The 25,005-nt window shown below is 48.4% G+C and overlaps 1 protein-coding gene across 1 annotated transcript in view; it reads right to left on the bottom strand.

The window, feature by feature from the left end:
* Window positions 1-24,710, bottom strand: part of YKT6 (YKT6 v-SNARE homolog) — a 94,103-nt gene extending 69,393 nt beyond the window's left edge. Inside the window, exons 1-3 of the mRNA XM_063931909.1 lie at window positions 24,586-24,710; window positions 24,349-24,463; window positions 23,195-23,277 (exon numbers count right to left, since the gene is read on the bottom strand). Coding sequence (XP_063787979.1) covers window positions 23,195-23,277; window positions 24,349-24,452 — 187 coding nt within the window. The 5' untranslated portion in view covers window positions 24,453-24,463; window positions 24,586-24,710. The remainder of the gene's footprint in view (window positions 1-23,194; window positions 23,278-24,348; window positions 24,464-24,585) is intronic.
* Between the last annotated feature and the right edge of the window lie 295 nt (window positions 24,711-25,005).

Below are 25,005 nucleotides of genomic sequence, written 5' to 3'. Positions count from 1 at the left end.
TGGTAAAGAAAACAGATTTAGGCATTGCTTCAATCGTCCTATCTGTAGGATCTTTCAATGTCACCGACTGTACCGAAGGAATAGCCGTAGCTCTTGTTAAAAGTGAAATGGGAGCGTCTACCTTTGGGCTGTTTTCTGTAAAAGGATATAGAAATTTTAATTTCTTAGGGACTTGGAACGAGAATCCGGCTTAAGTCAGGGCTCCTTTAAAATATCCCTGGTATTTAGAGTCTGACGGATGGTGTCTAACAGCAATCTAACATCTGAGCTAGTAAAAACAATAAATTTTTTCAGACCGAAACTTCGTCCCACTCTGGGTCTACGTCCCCATTCTCCAATGGGAATGACTCGGTAACTCCTTCCCCATAAAGTTATAGCAGGCAACGGTTGTGGCCTTGTTGTAGCAGAAAAACTGTCGGCAGAGTTTACAAACTTGTTTAGGGATTGTTAAATTAGCACAACATCTGCCCATATTTTGATCCCACGGAGGCAGAGACAGGTCCGCAGAACCTCCCTGTTGGTCCACCACAGATGCACCAGAGCATAAAGCACAGAGGGTACCCGCGGCCGCTCTACCCTTAGCGAGCTTTGACTCACATTGCAAGCAGGCAATTTAAAACCCCCGAGGGTGTCTTCCCCCGTGTAGATTTGTCTGGAAAATTCTGGTCTCGTCAGGATTCGAACACGGGATGCACGCATTACAGGAGGAGACTGTAACCACTATGCCATCACTGACCACCTTATGTTCATAATGAAATTTTTATAAACAAATGCACTACCAATGAACTATAAACTCAGTAGAGTAGTGGTCAGTACTGTGAAGCATACTGTGTAATTTACATTGAAACACAGTCTGTTAACTCTCATTAAAGTATAGAATAACACAATGCCCCCAAAGTATACTTGCTGTTAGGTGACCTCCACTGAATAAACAGGGTGAGTAGTACTGAAAATCCAAGCTATGTGCTGTGTGTTGCACCGCGTCCCCCGTACTGCCTCTGGAGAAGATGGCGCCCGGAGCTTTGTAGACGCTGGACGGGAGTGCGCCAGGTAGTGCAGGGCGGGAATCCGTCCCTTCTCTGAAGCAAGTAAGCGCCGGGTAGCTCAGCGTAGGCGCGCTATAACCGGAAGTCTTCAGTTCTCGTGTTCGGGTAGCGGCTCCCGCACACCGCTACATACAGCGGCTCTGTTCGGGCAGCGGCTCCCGGATGTCGCTACTTACAGCGGCTCTGTTCGAGCAGTGGCTCCCGCGCGCCCCTCTATGTACAGCGGCTCTGATTGGCAGTGGCTCCCGCGCGCCGCTACTTATAGCGGCTCTGTTCGGCTGCATCTATCGATCCCCCGGGGAGTGACTCACCACTCTCCCGGGCTACTCAGCTAACAGTAGCAGGAATAAATAAATCCTTGGTACTGTGCACCACCGTTCACCTCCGGAGAGAGAGCAGAGTGTTGGGGAGTGGAAACACGCAAAGTAATAAATATTATATATATATTTGATCTGCCAATTGTATATATTTTATATGAATGAAACATATAGACAGATATAGAAAGATATAGGAAAATATAGGAAGGATAGACCAATACTGTCAGAGACAGATTGTGTCTATCCTGTACCTTCTCACTGCCGACTTCTTAGAAATAAGAATCCAGCCCCAGTGACCGAAGTGTGGTGACCTTCCAGCGGCAGTTATAGAGTGGGAACTCTTATCTAACCCCACTCTAGTAGTACCTGTCACCTGTATACAAGGACTAGGCACTTAAATAATAAAATAAGAAAATACCTAACTAAGATCTTCAGAGAGAAAAAAAACAAGATTTTACTTACCGATAAATCTATTTCTCGTAGTCCGTAGTGGATGCTGGGACTCCGTAAGGACCATGGGGAATAGCGGCTCCGCAGGAGACAGGGCACAAAATAAAAGCTTAAGGATCAGGTGGTGTGCACTGGCTCCTCCCCCTATGACCCTCCTCCAAGCCTCAGTTAGGATACTGTGCCCGGACGAGCGTACATAATAAGGAAGGATCTTGAATCCCGGGTAAGACTCATACCAGCCACACCAATCACACCGTACAACTCGTGATCTGAACCCAGTTAACAGTATGATAAATGCAAAGGAGCCTCTGAAAAGATGGCTCAAACAATAATAACCCGAATTTTTGTAACAATAACTATATACAAGTATTGCAGACAATCCGCACTAGGGATGGGCGCCCAGCATCCACTACGGACTACGAGAAATAGATTTATCGGTAAGTAAAATCTTATTTTCTCTGACGTCCTAGTGGATGCTGGGACTCCGTAAGGACCATGGGGATTATACCAAAGCTCCCAAACGGGCGGGAGAGTGCGGATGACTCTGCAGCACCGAATGAGAGAACTCCAGGTCCTCCTCAGCCAGGGTATCAAATTTGTAGAATTTAGCAAACGTGTTTGCCCCTGACCAAGTAGCTGCTCGGCAAAGTTGTAAAGCCGAGACCCCTCGGGCAGCCGCCCAAGATGAGCCCACTTTCCTTGTGGAATGGGCTTTTACTGATTTTGGCTGTGGCAATCCTGCCACGGAATGTGCAAGCTGAATTGTACTACAAATCCAACAAGCAATCGTCTGCTTTGAAGCAGGAGCACCCAGCTTGTTGGGTGCATACAGGATAAACAGCGAGTCAGTTTTCCTGACTCCAGCCGTCCTGGAAACATATTTTCAGGGCCCTGACAACGTCTAGCAACTTGGAGTCCTCCAAGTCCCTAGTAGCCGCAGGCACCACAATAGGTTGGTTCATGTGAAATGCAGAAACCACCTTAGGTAGAAATTGAGGACGAGTCCTCAATTCCGCCCTGTCAGAATGAAAAATTAAGTAAGGGCTTTTATATGATAAAGCCGCCAATTCTGACACACGCCTGGCTGAAGCCAAGGCTAACAGCATCGACACCTTCCACGTGAGATATTTTAAGTCCACAGTGGAAAGTGGTTCAAACCAATGTGATTTTAGAAAACTCAATACAACATTGAGATCCCAAGGTGCCACTGGAGGCACAAAAGGAGGCTGTATGTGCAGCACCCCTTTCACAAATGTCTGAACTTCAGGTACTGAAGCCAGTTCTTTCTGGAAGAAAATCGACAAGGCCGAAATTTGAACCTTAATGGACCCTAATTTTAGGCCCATAGACAGTCCCGTTTGTAGGAAATGCAGGAAACGACCCAGTTGAAATTCCTCTGTAGGGGCCTTCTTGGCCTCACACCACGCAACATATTTACGCCAAATGCGGTGATAATGTTTTGCGGTTACTTCCTTCCTGGCTTTGACCAGAGTAGGGATGACTTCTTCTGGAATGCCCTTTTCCTTTAGGATCCGGCGTTCAACCGCCATGCCGTCAAACGCAGCCGCGGTAAGTCTTGGAACAGACAAGGCCCCTGCAGTAGCAGGTCCTTTCTTAGAGGTAGAGGCCACGGTTCGTCCGTGAGCATCTCTTGAAGTTCCGGGTACCAAGTCCTTCTTGGCCAATCCGGAACCACGAGTATAGTTCTTACTCCTCTCCTTCTTATGATTCTCAATACTTTTGGTATGAGAGGCAGAGGAGGGAACACCTACACTGACTGGTACACCCACGGCGTTACCAGAGCGTCCACTGCTATTGCCTGAGGGTCCCTTGACCTGGCGCAATATCTGTCCAGTTTTTTGTTTAGACGTGACGCCATCATGTCCACCTTTGGTTTTTCCCAACGGTTTACAATCAGGTGGAAGACTTCCGGGTGAAGTCCCCACTCTCCCGGGTGAAGGTCGTGTCTGCTGAGGAAGTCTGCTTCCCAGTTGTCCACTCCCGGAATGAACACTGCTGACAGTGCTATCACATGATTTTCCGCCCAGCGAAGAATCCTTGCAGTTTCTGCCATTGCCCTCCTGCTTCTCGTGCCGCCCTGTCTGTTTACGTGGGCGACTGACGTGATGTTGTCCGATTGGATCAACACCGCCTGACCCTGAAGCAGAGGTTTTGCTTGACTTAAGGCATTGTAAATGGCCCTTAGTTCCAGAATGTTTATATGAAGAGATGTTTCCATGCTTGACCACAAGCCCTGGAAATTCCTTCCCTGTGTGACTGCTCCCCAGCCTCTCAGGCTGGCATCCGTGGTTACCAGGATCCAATCCTGAATGCCAAATCTGCGGCCCTCTAGTAGATGAGCACTCTGCAGCCACCACAGGAGAGACACCCTTGTCCTTGGCGACAGGGTTATCCGCTGATGCATCTGAAGATGCGATCCGGACCATTTGTCCAGTAGATCCCACTGAAACGTTCTTGCATGGAATCTTCCGAATGGAATCGCTTCGTAAGAAGCCACCATTTTTCCCAGGACCCTCGTGCACTGATGTACTGAGACCTGTCCTGGTTTTAGGAGGTTCCTGACTAGCTCGGATAACTCCCTGGCCTTCTCCTCCGGGAGAAACACCTTCTTCTGGACTGTGTCCAGAATCATTCCTAGGAACAGTAGACGTGTCGTTGGAATCAGCTGCGATTTTGGAATATTTAGAATCCACCCGTGCTGACGTAACACTACCTGAGATAGTGCCACACCGACTTCTAACTGTTCCCTGGTTCTTGCCCTTATCAGGAGATCGTCCAAGTAAGGGATAATTAAGATGCCTTTTCTTCGTAGAAGAATCATCATTTCGGCCATTACCTTGGTAAAGACCCGAGGTGCCGTGGACAATCCAAACGGCAGCGTCTGAAACTGATAATGACAGTTTTGTACTACAAACCTGAGGTACCCTTGGTGAGAAGGGTAGATTGGGACATGGAGATAGGCATCTTTGATGTCCAGAGACACCATATAGTCCCCTTCTTCCAGGTTCGCTATCACTGCTCTGAGTGACTCCATCTTGAATTTGAACCTTTTTATGTAAGTGTTCAAAGATTTCAGATTTAAGATTGTGGTACCGAAGCCGGACGGCTCGGTGAGACCAAACAGCGTGGAATAATACCCCTTTCCCTGTTGTAAGAGGGGTACCTTGATTATCACCTGCTGGGAATACAGCTTGTGAATGGCTTCCAAAACTGCCTCCCTGTCGGAGGGAGACTTTGGTAAAGCAGACTTCAGGAACCGATGAGGGGGAAACGCCTCGAATTCCAGTTTGTACCCCTGCGATACTACCTGTAGAATCCAGGGATCCACTTGCGAGTGAGCCCACTGCGCGTTGAAATTCTTGAGACGGGCCCCCACCATATCGGAGTCTGCTTGTAAAGCCCCAGCGTCATGCTGAAGACTTGGCAGAAGCAGAGGAGGGCTTCTGCTCCTGGGAAGCGGCTGCATGGTGCAGTCTTTTTCCCCTTCCTCTGCCCCGGGGCAGAAAAGAGTGGCCTTTTGCTCGCTTGTATTTATGGGAACGAAAGGACTGAGTTTGAAAAGACGGTGTCTTTTTCTGTTGATGTGAAGTGACCTGGGGTAAAAAGGTGGATTTTCCAGCCGTTGCCGTGGCCACCAGGTCCGATAGACCAGCCCCAAATAACTCCTCCCCTTTATACGGCAATACTTCCATGTGCCGTTTGGAATCTGCATCCCCTGACCACTGTCGCGTCCATAACGCTCTTCTGGCAGAGATGGACATAGCACTTACTCTTGATGCCAGGGTGCAAATATCCCTCTGTGCATCACGCATATATAGCAATGCATCCTTTAAATGCTCTATAGTTAACAAAATACTGTCCCTATCCAGGGTATCAATATTCTCAGTCAGGGAATCCGACTCCAGCACTACACATCCAGGCTGAGGCGATTGCTGGTCGCAGTATAACACCAGTATGTGTGTATATACTCTTTAGGATATTTTCCAGTCTTCTATCAGCCGGTTCTTTGAGGGTGGCCGTATCAGGGGACGGTAACGCTACTTGTTTAGATAAACGTGTGAGCGCCTTATCTACCCTAGGGGGTGTTTCCCAGCGCGTCCTAACCTCTGGCGGGAAAGGATATAGTGCTAATAATTTATTAGAAATTAGCTGTTTTTTATCGGGGAAAACCCACGCTTTATCACACTCCTCATTTATTTCATCTGACTCAGGAAAAACTATTGGTAGTTTTTTCACACCCCACATAATACCCTTCTTTGTGGTACTTGTAGTGTCAGAAAGGTTCAATGCCTCTTTCATTGCTGTGATCATGTAACGTGTGGCCCTGCTGGACATCACGTTTGTCTCGTCACCGTCGACACTAGACTCAGTATCTGTGTCTGGGTCTGTGTCGACCCACTGAGGTAACGGGCGTTTTAGGGCCCCTGACGGTGTCTGAGACGCCTGGACAGGCACTAATTGATTTGCCGGCTGTCTCATGTCGTCAACAGTTTTTTGCAAATTGCTGACATTATCACTTAATTGTTTAAATACAATCATCCAGTCAGGTGTCGACTCCCTAGGGGGTGACATCACTAACACAGGCAACTGCTCCGCTTCCACCTCATTTTCCTCCTCATACATGTCGACACACGCGTACCGACACACAGCCCACACACCGGGAATGCTCTGATAGAGGACAGGACCCCACTTAGCCCATTGGAGAGACAGAGGGAGAGTCTGCCAGCACACACCCAGCGCTATATATATATATATATATATATATACAGGGATAACCTTATATAAGTGTTACTCCCTTATAGCTGCTGTTAATATATTTATTTGCTGCCAAACGTGCCCCCCCTTCTCTTTTTTACCCTGATTCTCACGCAGGACTGCAGGGGAGAGTCAGGGAGCAGTCCTTCCAGCGGAGCTGTGAGGGAAAATGGCGCTTGTGTGCTGAGGAGATAGGCTCCGCCCCTTCACGACGTCCTTATCTCCCGCTTTTTCTGTGTAAAATGGCAGGGGTAAAATACATCCATATAGCCCAGGAGCTATATGTGATGTATTCTTTTTAGCCACCTAAGGTATATACTGTAACATTGCGTCTCAGGGCGCTCCCCCCCCAGCGCCCTGCACCCTCAGTGACCGAAGTGTGAAGTGTGCTGAGAGCAATGGCGCACAGCTGCGGTGCTGTGCGCTACCTTAGTCTGAAGACAGGATCGTCTTCTGCCGCCGATTTCACCGGACCTCTTCGTCTCTTCTGGCTCTGTAAGGGGGACGGCGGCGCGGCTCCGGTGACCCATCCAGGCTGTACCTGTGATCGTCCCTCTGGAGCTAATGTCCAGTAGCCTAAGAAGCCCAATCCACTCTGCACGCAGGTGAGTTCGCTTCTTCTCCCCTTAGTCCCACGAAGCAGTGAGCCTGTTGCCAGCAGGACTCACTGAAAATAAAAAATCCTAAACTAAACTTTTATTCTAAGCAGCTCAGGAGAGCCACCTAGATTGCACCCTTCTCGGCCGGGCACAAAAATCTAACTGAGGCTTGGAGGAGGGTCATAGGGGGAGGAGCCAGTGCACACCACCTGATCCTTAAGCTTTTATTTTGTGCCCTGTCTCCTGCGGAGCCGCTATTCCCCATGGTCCTTACGGAGTCCCAGCATCCACTAGGACGTCAGATAAATTTGTGTCTGTACTCCACAGGCACAAAACAAAAACTGGGGTACTGGCTAGGCAGGAAGGAGATGGGAGGGGTTAGAGGGGGGAGGAGTCAGGTTTTAATAGTTCTGTGCCAAACTCCACAACCACACACCTCTAACCCACAAGTAATGGTGCAGCGTCCCCCAGATGGATGAAAGAGAAACATCCCTTATAGCAAGCACCTGAGAGAAATCATCCGCCTCAGCAGTAGATTCCAGATCTTCCCCTTCTTCCACCTCTAGCACCTCCTCCTCAGATTCCGAGAGGATGTCAGGTAACCCTCGCTTTTGGGGTAGTAGATGAGAGAGAGGGGTTACACGTCTGCTTTCTGTCTTCTCCATAGACTATTGCAACTGCTGTCTTTCCTGTATAGCAGTAGTTAACTCATTGGACATGTCAGTCATCATAGTTTTAATAGAACTCAACCAAGCTGGTTCTTGTAAATCGCCCCCAGAAGCACCACTATCCTGTGAAGGCTGACTGCATTGTTCACACATAAGAGAATCTGCAGGTGAGGGGGGAAATCTGGTGTGAAAAATATTACACACAACTTTTTTCACCAAGCTGCCAGTGAAAATTTACATTCACACATACACAGAGACACAGGTACAAGCAAGCCTGCCCAGTATGTGTGGAGAGACTCAGAGGAGGGACCAGCACCCAGCCTGTAACTAACAATTCAGAAGTTAGAAGATAGGCAATTTGGTTGTATAGTGCGCGAGAAGCCTAATGCAAGGTTCCCACAGCTGGCTCTCCCCCTTAATTATACCCCTGGACCAGTGTCTGGCCATGGAGTATCGTCTGGAAGAGCTGGCTGTCCTGCTGCAGCACTGAGAGTGCAGGAAATGGCACCAGGAAGCCGCTGGTCCCGCTCTGAGGTAGCTCCACCCCCTGCTATGGCGCCTCAGCTACAGGCATGTATATACTGGCAATGTCCCCTATAATGTGCAAATTGAGGCCCCAACACTGTTCTGGGGGTGTGCGGCGTGCTGCGTGTGTGTGTGCGAAAGCACAATGCCTGCGGTACACTGACACTCAGGACCGATGTGCTGTCAGCGGGATCCAGGAGGCCGGTGTCTGTCCCCCCCCCCCAGAGTCCCTCGGTGCAGGTAGGCTGCTGCCCAACAGCCTACCTGAAAATAATAAAAGTTTTAAATGACATTTAAGAAAAATCCTCTGGAGCTCCAGAGTGTGCATCCGCTCCTTAGGGCATATTTTTCTAAACTGGGCTGTGGGGGAGGGCATAGAGGGGAGGAGCCAGCACACCCTGTCTGAAGAATTTAAAGTGCACCGGCTCCTTTGGACCCCCATATATACCCCATTGTACTAAAATGTCCCCAGTATCCCTTATGGATCATAGAGAAAAATAAGAATTTACTTACCGATAATTCTATTTCTCGGAGTCCGTAGTGGATGCTGGGGTTCCTGAAAGGACCATGGGGAATAGCGGCTCCGCAGGAGACAGGGCACAAAAAAGTAAAGCTTTACTAGGTCAGGTGGTGTGCACTGGCTCCTCCCCCTATGACCCTCCTCCAGACTCCAGTTAGGTACTGTGCCCGGACGAGCATACACAATAAGGGAGGCATTTTGAATCCCGGGTAAGACTCATACCAGCCACACCAATCACACCGTACAACTTGTGATCTAAACCCAGTTAACAGTATGACAACAGAAAGGGCCTCTTAAAGATGGCTCCTTAACAATAACCCGAATTAGTTAACAATAACTATGTACAAGTATTGCAGATAATCCGCACTTGGGATGGGCGCCCAGCATCCACTACGGACTCCGAGAAATAGAATTATCGGTAAGTAAATTCTTATTTTCTCTATCGTCCTAAGTGGATGCTGGGGTTCCTGAAAGGACCATGGGGATTATACCAAAGCTCCCAAACGGGCGGGAGAGTGCGGATGACTCTGCAGCACCGAATGAGAGAACTCCAGGTCCTCCTTTGCCAGGGTATCAAATTTGTAAAATTTTACAAACGTGTTCTCCCCCGACCACGTAGCTGCTCGGCAGAGTTGTAATGCCGAGACCCCTCGGGCAGCCGCCCAAGATGAGCCCACCTTCCTTGTGGAGTGGGCTTTTACAGTTTTAGGCTGTGGCAGGCCTGCCACAGAATGTGCAAGTTGAATTGTGTTACAAATCCAACGAGCAATCGACTGCTTAGAAGCAGGTGCGCCCAACTTGTTGGGTGCATACAATATAAACAGCGAGTCAGATTTTCTGACTCCAGCCGTCCTTGCAATGTATTTTTAAGGCTCTGACAACGTCCAACAACTTGGAGTCCTCCAAGTCGCTAGTGGCCGCAGGCACCACAATAGGTTGGTTCAGATGAAATGCTGATACCACTTTAGGGAGAAAATGCGGACGAGTCCGCAGTTCTGCCCTATCCGAATGGAAGATTAGATAAGGACTTTTATAAGATAAAGCCGCCAATTCAGATACTCTCCTGGCAGAGGCCAGGGCTAGTAACATAGTCACTTTCAATGTGAGATATTTCAAATCCACCTTTTTCAATGGTTCAAACCAATGGGATTTGAGGAAATCTAAAACTACATTTAGATCCCACGGTGCCACCGGAGGCACCACAGGAGGCTGTATATGCAGTACTCCCTTGACAAAAGTCTGGACCTCAGGGACAGAGGCCAATTCTTTTTGGAAGAATATTGACAGGGCCGAAATTTGAACCTTAATGGATCCCAATTTGAGACCCATAGATAATCCTGATTGCAGGAAATGTAGGAAACGACCCAGTTGGAATTCCTCCGTCGGAACCCTCCGATCCTCGCACCACGCTACATATTTTCGCCAAATGCGGTGATAATGTTTCACGGTGACTTCCTTCCGTGCCTTAATCAAGGTAGGAATGACTTCTTCTGGAATGCCTTTCCCTTTTAGGATCTGGCGTTCAACCGCCATGCCGTCAAACGCAGCCGCGGTAAGTCTTGAAAAAGACAGGGACCCTGCTGTAGCAGGTCCCTTCTCAGAGGTAGAGGCCACGGTTCGTCCGTGAGCATCTCTTGAAGTTCCGGATACCAAGTCCTTCTCGGCCAATCCGGAACCACTAGTATTGTTCTTACTCTTCTTTGCCGTATGATCTTCAATACCTTTGGTATGAGCGGCAGAGGAGGAAACACATACACTGACTGGTACACCCAAGGAGTTACCAGTGCGTCCACAGCTATTGCCTGTGGATCTCTTGACCTGGCGCAATATTTGTCCAGTTTCTTGTTGAGGCGAGACGCCATCATGTCTACAATTGGTCTTTCCCAACGGTCTATTAACATGTTGAAGACTTCTGGATGTAGACCCCACTCTCCCGGATGAAGATCGTGTCTGCTGAGGAAGTCTGCTTCCCAGTTGTCCACGCCCGGGATGAACACTGCTGACAGTGCTATCACGTGATTCTCCGCCCAGCGAAGAATCTTGGCAGCTTCTGCCATTGCACTCCTGCTTCTTGTGCCGCCCTGCCTGTTTACATGGGCGACCGCCGTGATGTTGTCCGACTGAATCAACACCGGCTTTCCTTGCAGGAGAAGTTCCGCCTGGCTTAGAGCATTGTAGATTGCTCTTAGTTCCAGAATGTTTATGTGAAGAGACTTTTCCAGACTCGTCCATACTCCCTGGAAGTTTCTTCCTTGTGTGACTGCTCCCCAGCCTCTCAGGCTGGCGTCCGTGGTCACCAGGATCCAATCCTGAATGCCGAATCTGCGGCCTTCTAATAGGTGAGCCTTCTGCAACCACCACAGAAGTGACACCCTTGTCTTTGGTGACAGGGTTATTCGCAGGTGCATCTGCAGATGCGACCCTGACCATTTGTCCAACAGATCCCTTTGGAATATTCTTGCATGGAATCTGCCGAATGGAATTGCTTCGTAAGAAGCCACCATTTTTCCCAGGACTCTTGTGCATTGATGTACTGACACTTTTCCTGGTTTTAGGAGGTTCCTGACCAGATCGGATAACTCCTTGGCTTTTTCCTCTGGAAGGAAAACCTTTTTCTGAACCGTGTCCAGAATCATTCCTAGGAACAGCAGACGAGTTGTCGGGATTAAATGGGATTTTGGAATATTCAGAATCCACCCGTGTTGTCTTAGCACCTCTTGAGATAGTGCTAAAGCTGTCTCCAGCTGTTCTCTGGACCTTGCCCTTATTAGGAGATCGTCCAAGTATGTGACAGTTTTGAACAATGAACCTGAGGTACCCCTGGTGTGCGGGGTAAATCGGAACGTGTAGATACGCATCCTTGATGTCCAAGGATACCATAAAGTCCCCTTCTTCCAGGTTCGCTATCACTGCTCTGAGTGACTCCATCTTGAACTTGAACTTTTTTATGTAGAGGTTCAAGGACTTCAGATTTAGAATAGGCCTTACCGAGCCATCCGGCTTCGGTACCACAAATAGAGTGGAATAATACCCCTTTCCTTGTTGTAATAGGGGTACTTTGACTATCACCTGCTGAGCGTACAGCTTGTGAATGGCTTCCAACACCCTCTCCCTTTCGGAAGAGACGGTTGGTAAGGCAGACTTCAGGAAACGATGAGGAGGATCCGTCTCTAATTCCAACCTGTACCCCTGAGATATTATCTGCAGGATCCAGGGGTCTACCTGCGAGTGAGCCCACTGCGCGCTGTAATTTTTGAGACGGCCCCCCACTGTCCCCGAGTCCGCTTGAGAGGCCCCAGCGTCATGCTGAGGTTTTTGCAGGAGCCGGGGAGGGCTTCTGTTCCTGGGAAGGAGCTGCCTGTTGGTGTCTCTTCCCTCTTCCTCTGCCTCGTGGCAGGTACGACAAGCCCTTTGCTCTCTTATTTTTGTAGGAGCGAAAAGGCTGCGGTTGAAAGGTCGGTGCCTTTCTCTGTTGGGGAGTGACTTGAGGTAAAAAAGTGGATTTCCCGGCAGTAGCCGTGGCCACCAAGTCTGATAGACCAACTCCAAATAACTCCTCCCCTTTATACGGCAAAACCTCCATGTGACGTTTTGAATCCGCATCGCCTGTCCACTGTCGTGTCCATAAGGCTCTTCTGGCTGAAATGGACATAGCACTCACCCGAGATGCCAGTGTGCAAATATCCCTCTGTGCATCACGCATATAGATAAATGCATCCTTTATTTGTTCTAACGACAGTAAAACATTGTCCCTATCTAGGGTATCAATATTTTCAATCAGGGATTCTGACCAAACTACTCCAGCACTGCACATCCAGGCAGTTGCTATAGCTGGTCGTAGTATAACACCTGCATGTGTGTATATATTCTTTTGAATAACTTCCATCTTTCTATCTGATGGATCCTTAAGTGCGGCCGTCTCAGGAGAGGGTAACGCCACTTGTTTGGATAAGCGTGTGAGCGCCTTGTCCACCTTAGGGGGTGTTTCCCAGCGCGCCCTAACCTCTGGCGGGAAAGGGTATAATGCCAATAACTTTTTTGAAATTATCAACTTTTTATCAGGAGCAACCCACGCTTCATCACACACGTCATTTAATTCTTCTGATTCAGGAAAAACTGTTTGTAGTTTTTTCACACCATACATAATACCCTGTTTTACGGTATCTGTAGTATCAGCTAAATGTAACGTCTCCTTCATTGCCAAAATCATATAACGTGTGGCCCTACTGGAAAATACGTTTGAATTTCTACCGTCGTCACTGGAATCAGTGCCCGTGTCTGGGTCTGTGTCGACCGACTGAGGCAAAGGGCGTTTTACAGCCCCTGACGGTGTTTGAGGCGCCTGGACAGGCATTAATTGATTGTCCGGCCGCCTCATGTCCTCAACTGACTGTTTAAGGGAAGATAAACCATCACGTAATTCCACAAATAAAGGCATCCATTCTGGTGTCGACCCCCTGGGGGGTGACATCTGCATATTTGGCAATTGCTCTGCCTCCACACCAATATCGTCCTCATACATGTCGACACCACGTACCGACACACACCGCAAACTCACAGGGAATGCTCTAATGAAGACAGGACCCACTAGCCCTTTTGGGGAGACAGAGGGAGAGTCTGCCAGCACACACCACAAAGCGCTATATATACAAGGGATATCCTTATATTAAGTGCTCCCTTATAGCTGCTTTAATATATATATATATATAGCCATTAATGTGCCCCCCCTCTCTGTTTTACCCTGTTTCTGTAGTGCAGTGCAGGGGAGAGACCTGGGAGCCGTTCTGACCAGCGGAGCTGTGACAGAAAATGGCGCCGTGTGCTGAGGAGATAGGCCCCGCCCCTTTTTCGGCGGGTTCTTCTCCCGCTATTTTTCCAGTCAGGCAGGGGTTAAATATCTCCATATAGCCCCTATGGGCTATATGTGAGGTATTTTTAGCCTTGTATAAGGTTTATATTTGCCTCTCAGAGCGCCCCCCCCCAGCGCTCTGCACCCTCAGTGACTGCCCAGTGAAGTGTGCTGAGAGGAAAATGGCGCACAGCTGCAGTGCTGTGCGCTACCTTATGAAGACTGAGGAGTCTTCAGCCGCCGGTTTCCGGACCTCTTCACGCTTCAGCATCTGCAAGGGGGTCGGCGGCGCGGCTCCGGGACCGGACTCCACGGCTGGGCCTGTGTTCGATCCCTCTGGAGCTAATGGTGTCCAGTAGCCAAGCAGCAAATCCACTCTGCATGCAGGTGAGTTTACTACTTTCCCCCTAAGTCCCACGTTGCAGTGATCCTGTTGCCAGCAGGACTCACTGTAAAGAAAAAAACCTAAACTAAACTTTCTCTAAGCAGCTCTTTAGGAGAGCCACCTAGATTGCACCCTTCTCGTTCGGGCACAAAATCTAACTGGAGTCTGGAGGAGGGTCATAGGGGGAGGAGCCAGTGCACACCACCTGACCTAGTAAAGCTTTACTTTTTTGTGCCCTGTCTCCTGCGGAGCCGCTATTCCCCATGGTCCTTTCAGGAACCCCAGCATCCACTTAGGACGATAGAGAAACAATGTGTGCGCACAAAAACACATAGTCCAGTAATGTAGAATTCATACAGTATATGGGAGAGAATGGTCTTTGCCCAAAAGCTAGAACATGAACGAATGGTCTGAATGAGTCTGGCTTAGTGACAGCATCTCCCCCCGTCCATTTTCCCCGCTGCGAGCAGAGGGAGCCTCCCACTGTGTCACCACAGACTGCAAATCATGAAACAAATGCACAAGGAGTGGGATTCCCAAGCACGTGTGTGTAGTTGAGGCCCTAGAAGATGGAACTGCCATCATCAGAAGTAAAACACAGAGAATAAGTTACATAAGAAATGCAGCTAAGACAGAGGAGTAATCAGTGTGTCTATAGAGAAAAAATGACAGACATACAAACCACTAAGAGAAAGGAGCAAGAAAATAAATGGCTGGTAGAGGAGAACAAGAATTGAAGCCGACAAGTAAGAAAGAAAGATGGAGAGATTACAGGAATATACAGGCACAGGGCTCGAATGGCAGAGATTGATAAGAGGACAATGCTTAGTGAGAAGTGAATCGCAAAAAAATAAAAAAACCATCTTAGAGAGAATTTAAAAAATAAAATAAATAAAAATAAAAATAGAGAAAGGCGGCTTAATAGATTTATGAAACAACCAAAGAGTACACTGACAAACAGAAATAGGAAGAAGGTGATTAAAAGGAAAGTGGAGAAAAGACTATTTATAAATGAGAGATTTAGACAGAGGGAAGTGGATGGTATTACAGATAACTGATCATGTATAATTACATGACGACACTTAGATAATTCTATAGAGACGTTGATGAAACATTTTACTAAGAGCAGAATTTATGTCATGGAAAGCAAGATAATAGGTAGAGTAACAGACAGGGAAGAGCAGGCCAGAGAGGAGACTAGCATGGGGAAAGGGAAAGAATATAGGAACGGCAACCCACCAGGGTTACAGGAGAAACTTCCACTACAGCAGAGGGTCCTCAATAGGAGGACAGGAACAAGGCTACCCAGCACTGGAGGACAGTGACTCATTTCTTCATTCTACCAATCCTGGAGTCTTCAGGAACAGATGAGTGGCACCACTACATGACTCATTGTTATGCAGACCAAACACTTGATAGAAACACACAAGTTCGATGGCCAATAAAAATTCATTTGATAAAAATGCTGTCAGCAAGAACCAGTCAGAGCATCACTATGGAAGTTGTGCATATTTGCAGTGCATCAATTTTTCACTAAAACATCTCTTCACGTCACACATGCGTTTACATACAACTGTATATCAGGCACATTGTGGAAATGACTACTACTGGTGGTGGTTTAAAATGGCTTCTAAATGGGAATACACAGTTGCTGCTGGCATACATTGCTTGATGTGTACTGAGACTTTACAAGCCCCGTAGTGATGCGCCTCAGTGTTGGGCTCTCACACTAACAGTATATGGTGGTCATTCCGAGATGTTCGCTCGCTAGCAGTTTTTAGCAGCCGTGCAAACGCTATGCCACCTCCCGCTGGGAGTGTATTTTAGCCTAGCAGAAGTGCGAATGAAAGGATCGCAGAGCGGCGGCATCATTTTTTTGTGCGGTTTTAGAGTAGCTCAATACCTACTCAGCGCTTGCGATCACTTCAGACTGCTTAATTCCTGTTTTGACGTCACAAACACACCCTGCGTATGCCCAGCCACGCCTGCATTTTCACGAACACTCCCTGAAAACGGTCAGTTGACACCCAGAAACGCCCACTTCATGTCAATGACTCTGCGGCCAGCAGTGCGACTGAAAAGCTTCGCTAGACCTTGTGTGAAACTACATCGGTCGTTGTAATATTACATTGCACGTGCGCATTGCGCTACATGCACAGAAGTGCCATTTTTTTACCTCATCGCTGCACAGCGAATGAAAGCAGCTATCAACTCGGAATGACCACCTTAGTTCCACTGCAGTGGTGATTTCATATAAATTGCAGGTAAAATATTGAAATAATAAGAATTTACTTACCGATAATTCTATTTCTCGTAGTCCGTAGTGGATGCTGGGAACTCCGTAAGGACCATGGGGAATAGCGGCTCCGCAGGAGACTGGGCACAAAAGTAAAAGCTTTCTGACTAGCTGGTGTGCACTGGCTCCTCCCCCTATGACCCTCCTCCAAGCCTCAGTTAGGATACTGTGCCCGGACGAGCGTACATAATAAGGAAGGATCTTGAATCCCGGGTAAGACTCATACCAGCCACACCAATCACACCGTACAACTTGTGATCTGAACCCAGTTAACAGTATGATAAACGTAGGAGCCTCTGAACAGATGGCTCACAACAATAAACAACCCGATTTTTTTGTAACAATAACTATATACAAGTATTGCAGACAATCCGCACTTGGGATGGGCGCCCAGCATCCACTACGGACTACGAGAAATAGAATTATCGGTAAGTAAATTCTTATTTTCTCTGACATCCTAGTGGATGCTGGGAACTCCGTAAGGACCATGGGGATTATACCAAAGCTCCCAAACGGGCGGGAGAGTGCGGATGACTCTGCAGCACCGAATGAGAGAACTCCAGGTCCTCCTCAGCCAGGGTATCAAATTTGTAGAATTTAGCAAACGTGTTTGCCCCTGACCAAGTAGCTGCTCGGCAAAGTTGTAAAGCCGAGACCCCTCGGGCAGCCGCCCAAGATGAGCCCACTTTCCTTGTGGAATGGGCTTTAACAGATTTTGGCTGTGGCAGACCTGCCACAGAATGTGCAAGCTGAATTGTACTACAAATCCAACGAGCAATCGTCTGCTTAGAAGCAGGAGCACCCAGCTTGTTGGGTGCATACAGGATAAACAGCGAGTCAGATTTTCTGACTCCAGCCGTCCTGGAAACATATATTTTCAGGGCCCTGACTACGTCAAGCAACTTGGAGTCCTCCAAGTCCCTAGTAGCCGCAGGTACCACAATAGGCTGGTTCATGTGAAACGCTGAAACCACCTTAGGGAGAAATTGAGGACGAGTCCTCAATTCTGCCCTGTCTGAATGAAAAATTAGGTAAGGGCTTTTATATGATAAAGCCGCCAATTCTGAGACACGCCTGGCTGAAGCCAGGGCTAATAGCATGACCACCTTCCATGTGAGATATCTTAATTCCACAGTGGTGAGTGGTTCAAACCAATGTGATTTTAGGAACCCCAAAACTACATTGAGATCCCAAGGTGCCACTGGAGGCACAAAAGGAGGCTGTATATGCAGTACCCCTTTGACAAACGTCTGAACTTCAGGCACTGAAGCCAGTTCTTTCTGGAAGAAGATCGACAGGGCCGAAATTTGAACCTTAATGGACCCTAATTTTAGGCCCATAGACAGTCCTGTTTGCAGGAAATGCAGGAAACGACCCAGTTGAAATTCCTCTGTAGGGGCCTTCTTGGCCTCACACCACGCAACATATTTCCGCCAAATGCGGTGATAATGTTTTGCGGTTACATCCTTCCTGGCCTTGATCAGGGTAGGGATGACTTCATCTGGAATGCCTTTTTCCTTCAGGATCCGGCGTTCAACCGCCATGCCGTCAAACGCAGCCGCGGTAAGTCTTGGAACAGACAAGGTCCCTGCTGGAGCAGGTCCTTTCTTAGAGGTAGAGGCCACGGGTCCTCCGTGAGCCTCTCTTGAAGTTCCGGGTACCAAGTCCTTCTTGGCCAATCCGGAGCCACGAGTATAGTTCTTACTCCTCTCCTTCTTATGATTCTCAGTACCTTGGGTATGAGAGGCAGAGGAGGGAACACATACACCGACTGGTACACCCACGGTGTTACCAGAGCGTCCACCGCTATTGCCTGAGGGTCCCTTGACCTGGCGCAATATCTGTCTAGTTTTTTGTTGAGACGGGACGCCATCATGTCCACCTTTGGTTTTTCCCAACGGTTTACAATCACGTGGAAGACTTCTGGGTGAAGTCCCCACTCCCCCGGGTGGAGGTCGTGTCTGCTGAGGAAGTCTGCTTCCCAGTTGTCCACTCCCGGAATGAACACTGCTGACAGTGCTATCACATGATTTTCCGCCCAGCGAAGAATCCTTGCAGCTTCTGCCATTGCCTTCCTGCTTCTTGTGCCGCCCTGTCTGTTTACGTGGGCGACTGCCGTGATGTTGTCCGATTGGATCAATACCGACTGACCCTGAAGCAGAGGCCTTGCTTGACTTAGGGCATTGTAAATTGCCCTTAGTTCCAGGATATTTATGTGAAGAGACGTTTCCATGCTTGACCACAAGCCCTGGATATTTCTTCCCTGTGTGACTGCTCCCCAGCCTCTCAGGCTGGCATCCGTGGTCACCAGAATCCAGTCCTGAATGCCGAATCTGTGGCCCTCTAGAAGATGAGCACTCTGCAACCACCACAGGAGAGACACCCTTGTCCTTGGAGATAGGGTTATCCGCTGATGCATCTGAAGATGCGATCCGGACCATTTGTCCAGCAGATCCCACTGAAAAGTTCTTGCATGGAATCTTCCGAATGGAATCGCTTCGTAAGAAGCCACCATCTTTCCCAGGACCCTTGTGCATTGATGCACTGACACTTGTCCTGGTTTTGTTGTTGGAATCAGCTGCGATTTTGGAATATTTAGAATCCACCCATGCTGACGTAACACTACCTGAGATAGTGCTACTCCGACTTCTAACTGTTCCCTGGACCTTGCCCTTATCAGGAGATCGTCCAAGTAAGGGATAATTAAGACGCCTTTTCTTCGAAGAAGAATCATCATTTCGGCCATTACCTTGGTAAAGACCCGTGGTGCCGTGGACAATCCAAACGGCAGCGTCTGAAACTGATAATGACAGTTCTGTACCACAAACCTGAGGTACCCTTGGTGAGAAGGGTAGATTGGGACATGGAGATAGGCATCTTTGATGTCCAGAGACACCATATAGTCCCCTTCTTCCAGGTTCGCTATCACTGCTCTGAGTGACTCCATCTTGAATTTGAACCTTTTTATGGAAGTGTTCAAGGATTTTAGATTTAAAATCGGTCTCACCGAGCCGTCCGGCTTCGGTACCACAAACAGCGTGGAATAATACCCCTTTCCCTGTTGTAGGAGGGGTACCTTGATTATCACCTGCTGGGAATACAGCTTGTGAATAGCTTCCAATACTGCCTCCCTGTCGGAGGGAGACGTTGGTAGAGCAGACTTCAGGAACCGGCGAGGGGGAGACGTCTCGAATTCCAATTTGTACCCCTGTGATACTACCTGCAGGATCCAGGGGTCCACTTGCGAGTGAGCCCACTGCGCGTTGAAATTTTTGAGACGGGCCCCCACCGTGCCTGAGTCCGCTTGTAAAGCCCCAGCGTCATGCTGAAGACTTGGCAGAAGCGGGGGAGGGCTTCTGCTCCTGGGAAGAGGCTGCCTGGTGCAGTCTTTTTCCCCTTCCTCTGCCCCGGGGCAGAAAAGAGTGGCCTTTTGCCCGCTTGCCCTTATGGGAACGAAAGGACTGAGTTTGAAAAGACGGTGTCTTTTTCTGCTGAGAGGTGACCTGGGGTAAATAGGTGGATATTCCAGCCGTTGCCGTGGCCACCAGGTCCGATAGACCGACCCCAAATAACTCCTCCCCTTTATACGGCAATACTTCCATATGCCGTTTGGAATCCGCATCACCTGACCACTGTCGCGTCCATAACCCTCTTCTGGCAGAAATGGACATCGCACTTACTCTTGATGCCAGGGTGCAAATATCCCTCTGTGCATCTCGCATATATAGTAATGCATCCTTTAAATGCTCTATAGTCAATAATATACTGTCCCTATCCAGGGTATCAATATTTTCAGTCAGGGAATCCGACCAAGCCACCCCAGCGCTGCACATCCAGGCTGAGGCGATTGCTGGTCGCAGTATAACACCAGTATGTGTGTATATATCTTTTAGAATATTTTCCAGCCTTCTATCAGCTGGTTCCTTGAGGGCGGCCGTATCAGGAGACGGTAACGCCACTTGTTTTGATAAGCGTGTGAGCGCCTTATCTACCCTAGGGGGTGTTTCCCAACGTGCCCTAACCTCTGGCGGGAAAGGGTATAATGCCAATAATTTATTAGAAATCAGCAGTTTTTTTATCGGGGGAAACCCACGCTTTGTCACACACCTCATTTAATTCATCTGATTCAGGAAAAACTATGGGTAGTTTTTTCACACCCCACATAATACCCCTTTTTGTGGTACTTGTAGTATCAGAAATGTTCAAAGCCTCCTTCATTGCCGTGATCATGTAACGTGTGGCCCTACTGGACATTACGTTTGTCTCGTCACCGTCGACACTGGAGTCAGTATCCGTGTCTGGGTCTGTGTCGACCATCTGAGGTAACGGGCGCTTTAGAGCCCCTGACGGTGTTTGAGACGCCTGGACAGGCACTAACTGATTTGCCGGCTGTCTCATGTCGTCAACAGTTTTTTGCAAAGTGCTGACACTGTCACGTAATTCCTTCCATACAACCATCCAGTCAGGTGTCGACTCCCTAGGGGGTGACATCACTATTACAGGCAATTGCTCCGCCTCCACATCATTTTCCTCCTCATACATGTCGACACAATCGTACCGACACACAGCACACACACAGGGAATGCTCTGATAGAGGACAGGACCCCACGAGCCCTTTGGGGAGACAGAGGGAGAGTTTGCCAGCACACACCAGAGCGCTATATATATGCAGGGATAACCTTATATAAGTGTTTCTCCCTTCTATAGCTGCTGTATATGTATTTACTGCCACTTAGTGCCCCCCCTCTCTTGTTTTACCCTGATTCTGTAGCAGGACTGCAGGGGAGAGTCAGGGAGCCGTCCTTCCAGCGGAGCCGTGAGGGAAAATGGCGCTTGTGTGCTGAGGAGATAGGCTCCGCCCCCTTTTCGGCTGCCTTTTCTCCCGCTTTTTTTAGGAAAACTGGCAGGGGTTAAATGCATCCATATAGCCCAGGAGCTATATGTGATGCATTTCTTTAGCCATATAAGGTTTAAAACATGTTTTATTGCGTCTCAGGGCGCTCCCCCCCAGCGCCCTGCACCCTCAGTGACCGGAGTGTGAAGTGTGCTGAGAGCAATGGCGCACAGCTGCAGTGCTGTGCGCTACCTTATTGAAGACAGGAACGTCTTCTGCCGCCGATTTCTCCGGACCTCTTCGCTCTTCTGGCTCTGTAAGGGGGCCGGCGGCGCGGCTCCGGGACCCATCCAGGCTGAACCTGTGATCGTCCCTCTGGAGCTAATGTCCAGTAGCCAAGAAGCCCAATCCACTCTGCATGCAGGCGAGTTCGCTTCTTCTCCCCTTAGTCCCTCGATGCAGTGAGCCTGTTGCCAGCAGGTCTCACTGAAAATAAAAAACCTATTTAAAACTTTTACTCTAAGCAGCTCTGGAGAGCTACCTAGCATGCACCCTTCTCGGCCGGGCACAAAAATCTAACTGAGGCTTGGAGGAGGGTCATAGGGGGAGGAGCCAGTGCACACCAGCTAGTCAGAAAGCTTTTACTTTTGTGCCCAGTCTCCTGCGGAGCCGCTATTCCCCATGGTCCTTACGGAGTTCCCAGCATCCACTAGGACGTCAGAGAAAACAACAATAATATTTTGTCCTTGTTTACTTTTAAGGCAAAATTAATATGTGCAACCATTGAGAATTAGAGGGCCATATGAGAATCCCCAATGTCCACCAGTGTCTTACAGGATCATCTTTATGGTAAAAAGGTCAATATGAGCATTGTCAACAGAAATAATCCCTTTTTATTGAATCAGAGTACCTTAATACATTCATTTGGTCTGCTTACAATATATGAAAGGACTACTAAACCTAAATGCAAGTTGTATCGTATAACGACTAGTAACATCTGTAAGTATACAAACTGAACATTTTAGGAGCTCAGCAGCACTGCAGGTATTTAAAATAACACTCCAGTAATGAGAGAAAAGATGTGTGTCATACCCAGACATCCATACTTTAAGCCACCACCACTGAATGGAGCGAGCGGAATGAATGTTTCAAGACGCTTTTCCTAAACTAGATACACAATGTATAATATATTGAACAATGCTGCGACTGATCGCAACAACCCTCATATAAAGTGTACCCTCAAATAAACCCTGGCTGGTCGCATCATTACCTTGGATATGCTGCACGTCCACTGGGACAATTTCACGATACATCACACCATTCTACAGCTCATCGTGCAGTTTGTATGCAATGTATCATTAAATTGCATCACACCAGAGTTGGGCGAGTGCCCAGCTTTACACTATACATAGGCCTTGTTGTATTTTATATGGTTTGGGTATGTGTGACCGGCGGTATCCCAACCAACATACCAACACTGGGATCCCGGTGTTTAGTTTGCCTTTCGGAGATGGGGTAAGCGCAATAAAGCCCCTTGCGGGATCGGTGGCTCTCTGCGCTCGCCACGCAGCAGGCTTGGTGGCTCGCCACAGGTTCTATTCCCACTCTACGGATATCGTGGACAGCCACAAGTGGGAACAGTCCGCGACAGTTGGCATACAACCGCCGGTCACATAACCGCATGCCTTTTACATGTAGCAGTCTGGGCAACAAAATGAAACTAAATCAGTTAAAAAAAAAAAAAAAAACAACCTTTGAGTCTGAAGGCATACACATTACTATTCCTGGATTACTAGCTACCTTGTCACTGACTACACTTGCTGGGGTACTATAGATTGCTACCTTCTGTTTTCATTTAATACAAAAATGCCACAGATCCACTTTCCCTCTGGTGACCTATTTATTTTCCCGACCTATAGGAACGCTCACCTTGCTCCTTCACCGATGACCGGCTTCCTTTATCTGACCGCTCCACAATCAGCTGGCTGGTGAAGGTCATAAACTCTTGGACACTATAAAAGCAACAGAATATAGGGAGAACATGACCAATTGCATTGCCAAAACAAATGAATAAACTGTGTGCTAACAATTAAATAGAAAGGAGTAGTGATATCCTATAAAGCAGGCCTGGCCAACCTGTGGCTCTCCAGCTGTTGTAAAACTACAAGTCCCATCATGCTTTGCCACAGTTTTGCTATTAGGGAATGCTATAACTGTGACAGGGCATGCTGGGATATGTAGTTTCACAACATCTGGAGAGCCACAGGTTGGCCAGACCTGCTATAAAGCACTTCGCAAAGGGGTGATACTGACAGCCTACATCCTATCCATATGGACCAATGTGTAAGAATGACGACATGAAGTGTTGTCGTTTTGTACAAGATACAGCGCCAATACTATATACCGTCATTCTTTCTCCTTCTAGTAGTAACAGTTACTTACGACCTACCAAATAATCCCTCTTTTCACACACACGACCATCTTATAATGCCCAAGTGTAGCTAAAAATGTGTATTTATTTATACTCATTGTTACATACAGCAACATGTTTTCTACACCGCAGCTCCCAAATTACTAACATGATGTAATGCATTTGGCAGTGCAGTATTACCGGATAGTTATAATAATCTGCATGTGAGGATAGCAGCAGTGTGCAGACAGGAGGTAGGGGCAGCGGTACACAGCATATCATTAGTCACTGTGTGGGTGATACGTCTGGTATGGGCAGTACTTACAGAAGGTATATAATATACTCACAGCACACAGGACCAGGTGGTACCCCATTACCTGGTATGTATAATAATCTGCATGTGAGAAGAGCGATAGTGTGTTGGCGATACGTCTGGCATGGACGGTACCTGCTGAGAGTATATAATACACCCACAGCACCCGACCCTGTATGTATAATAATCGGCATATGAGGAGAGTGACGGCGCGTGGACAGCAGGAAAGGGGCAGCAGTGGGTTGGATATCATTAGTCACACCGTGTGGGTGATACGTCTGGCATGGACAGTACCTGCTGAGGGTATATAGCTGGTATATAATACACCCTCAGCGCTCAGCACCCGGGTGTGCGCGTTACCTGGACCTCTGGAAAAAGCTGAAGGAGGATACATCATAGGCACTTTTCAGCAGGTGGACCTTGTAGTCTCCCTTATAGAGTATGCTCAGGCTGTACAGCTTCATGGTTCTCTGGCCTGTAGGGGGCAGAGTCAGACAGGTTACCTCATCTGCTGGCGGTATACACACACAAAGGCTGGCCCAGGAGGCAGCAGCAGCACAGCCGGCCCCATGCACACGTGTTACAGCCCAGCCTCACCTCCTCTGCCCGGCAGCCCGGCTCCGCTGTGTCTCCTGGTTACTATCGGTTTTACTTCAAGGCACGGAAACAGCCCTTCCCGTTACACGTCACGGACCGGAAGTGTGTGCAGCACTAAATAGCTTCCTCCCGGAACGGAAGAACTACGCTTCCCAGTGTGCACTGCGCGGTGCACTCCCTACAGAGAGTCGGGTAGGAAAGTGAGTACCGGCCCCCCATCCTGGCAGCCTCTGTCCCCACCTAGTGGCGGCTGAGGGCATGTCACTAACTGCTCTCAGCCCATACTACTAGGTACCAGTCTCACAGTCACAGTCAGGCAGCTGGTGTCGTTCCCTCTTACAGTGCCTTATTCAGACCTGATTCAGACCTGATTCAGACCTGATCGTAGATGTGCGAAAAAACGCACATCAACGATCAAAA

Source organism: Pseudophryne corroboree, chromosome 6 (assembly GCF_028390025.1).
Source record: "Pseudophryne corroboree isolate aPseCor3 chromosome 6, aPseCor3.hap2, whole genome shotgun sequence".
Classification (NCBI taxonomy): Eukaryota; Metazoa; Chordata; class Amphibia; order Anura; family Myobatrachidae; genus Pseudophryne; species Pseudophryne corroboree.
Note: the sequence above shows the minus strand (reverse complement) of the source record. Positions and strands in the feature narration are given on the sequence as shown.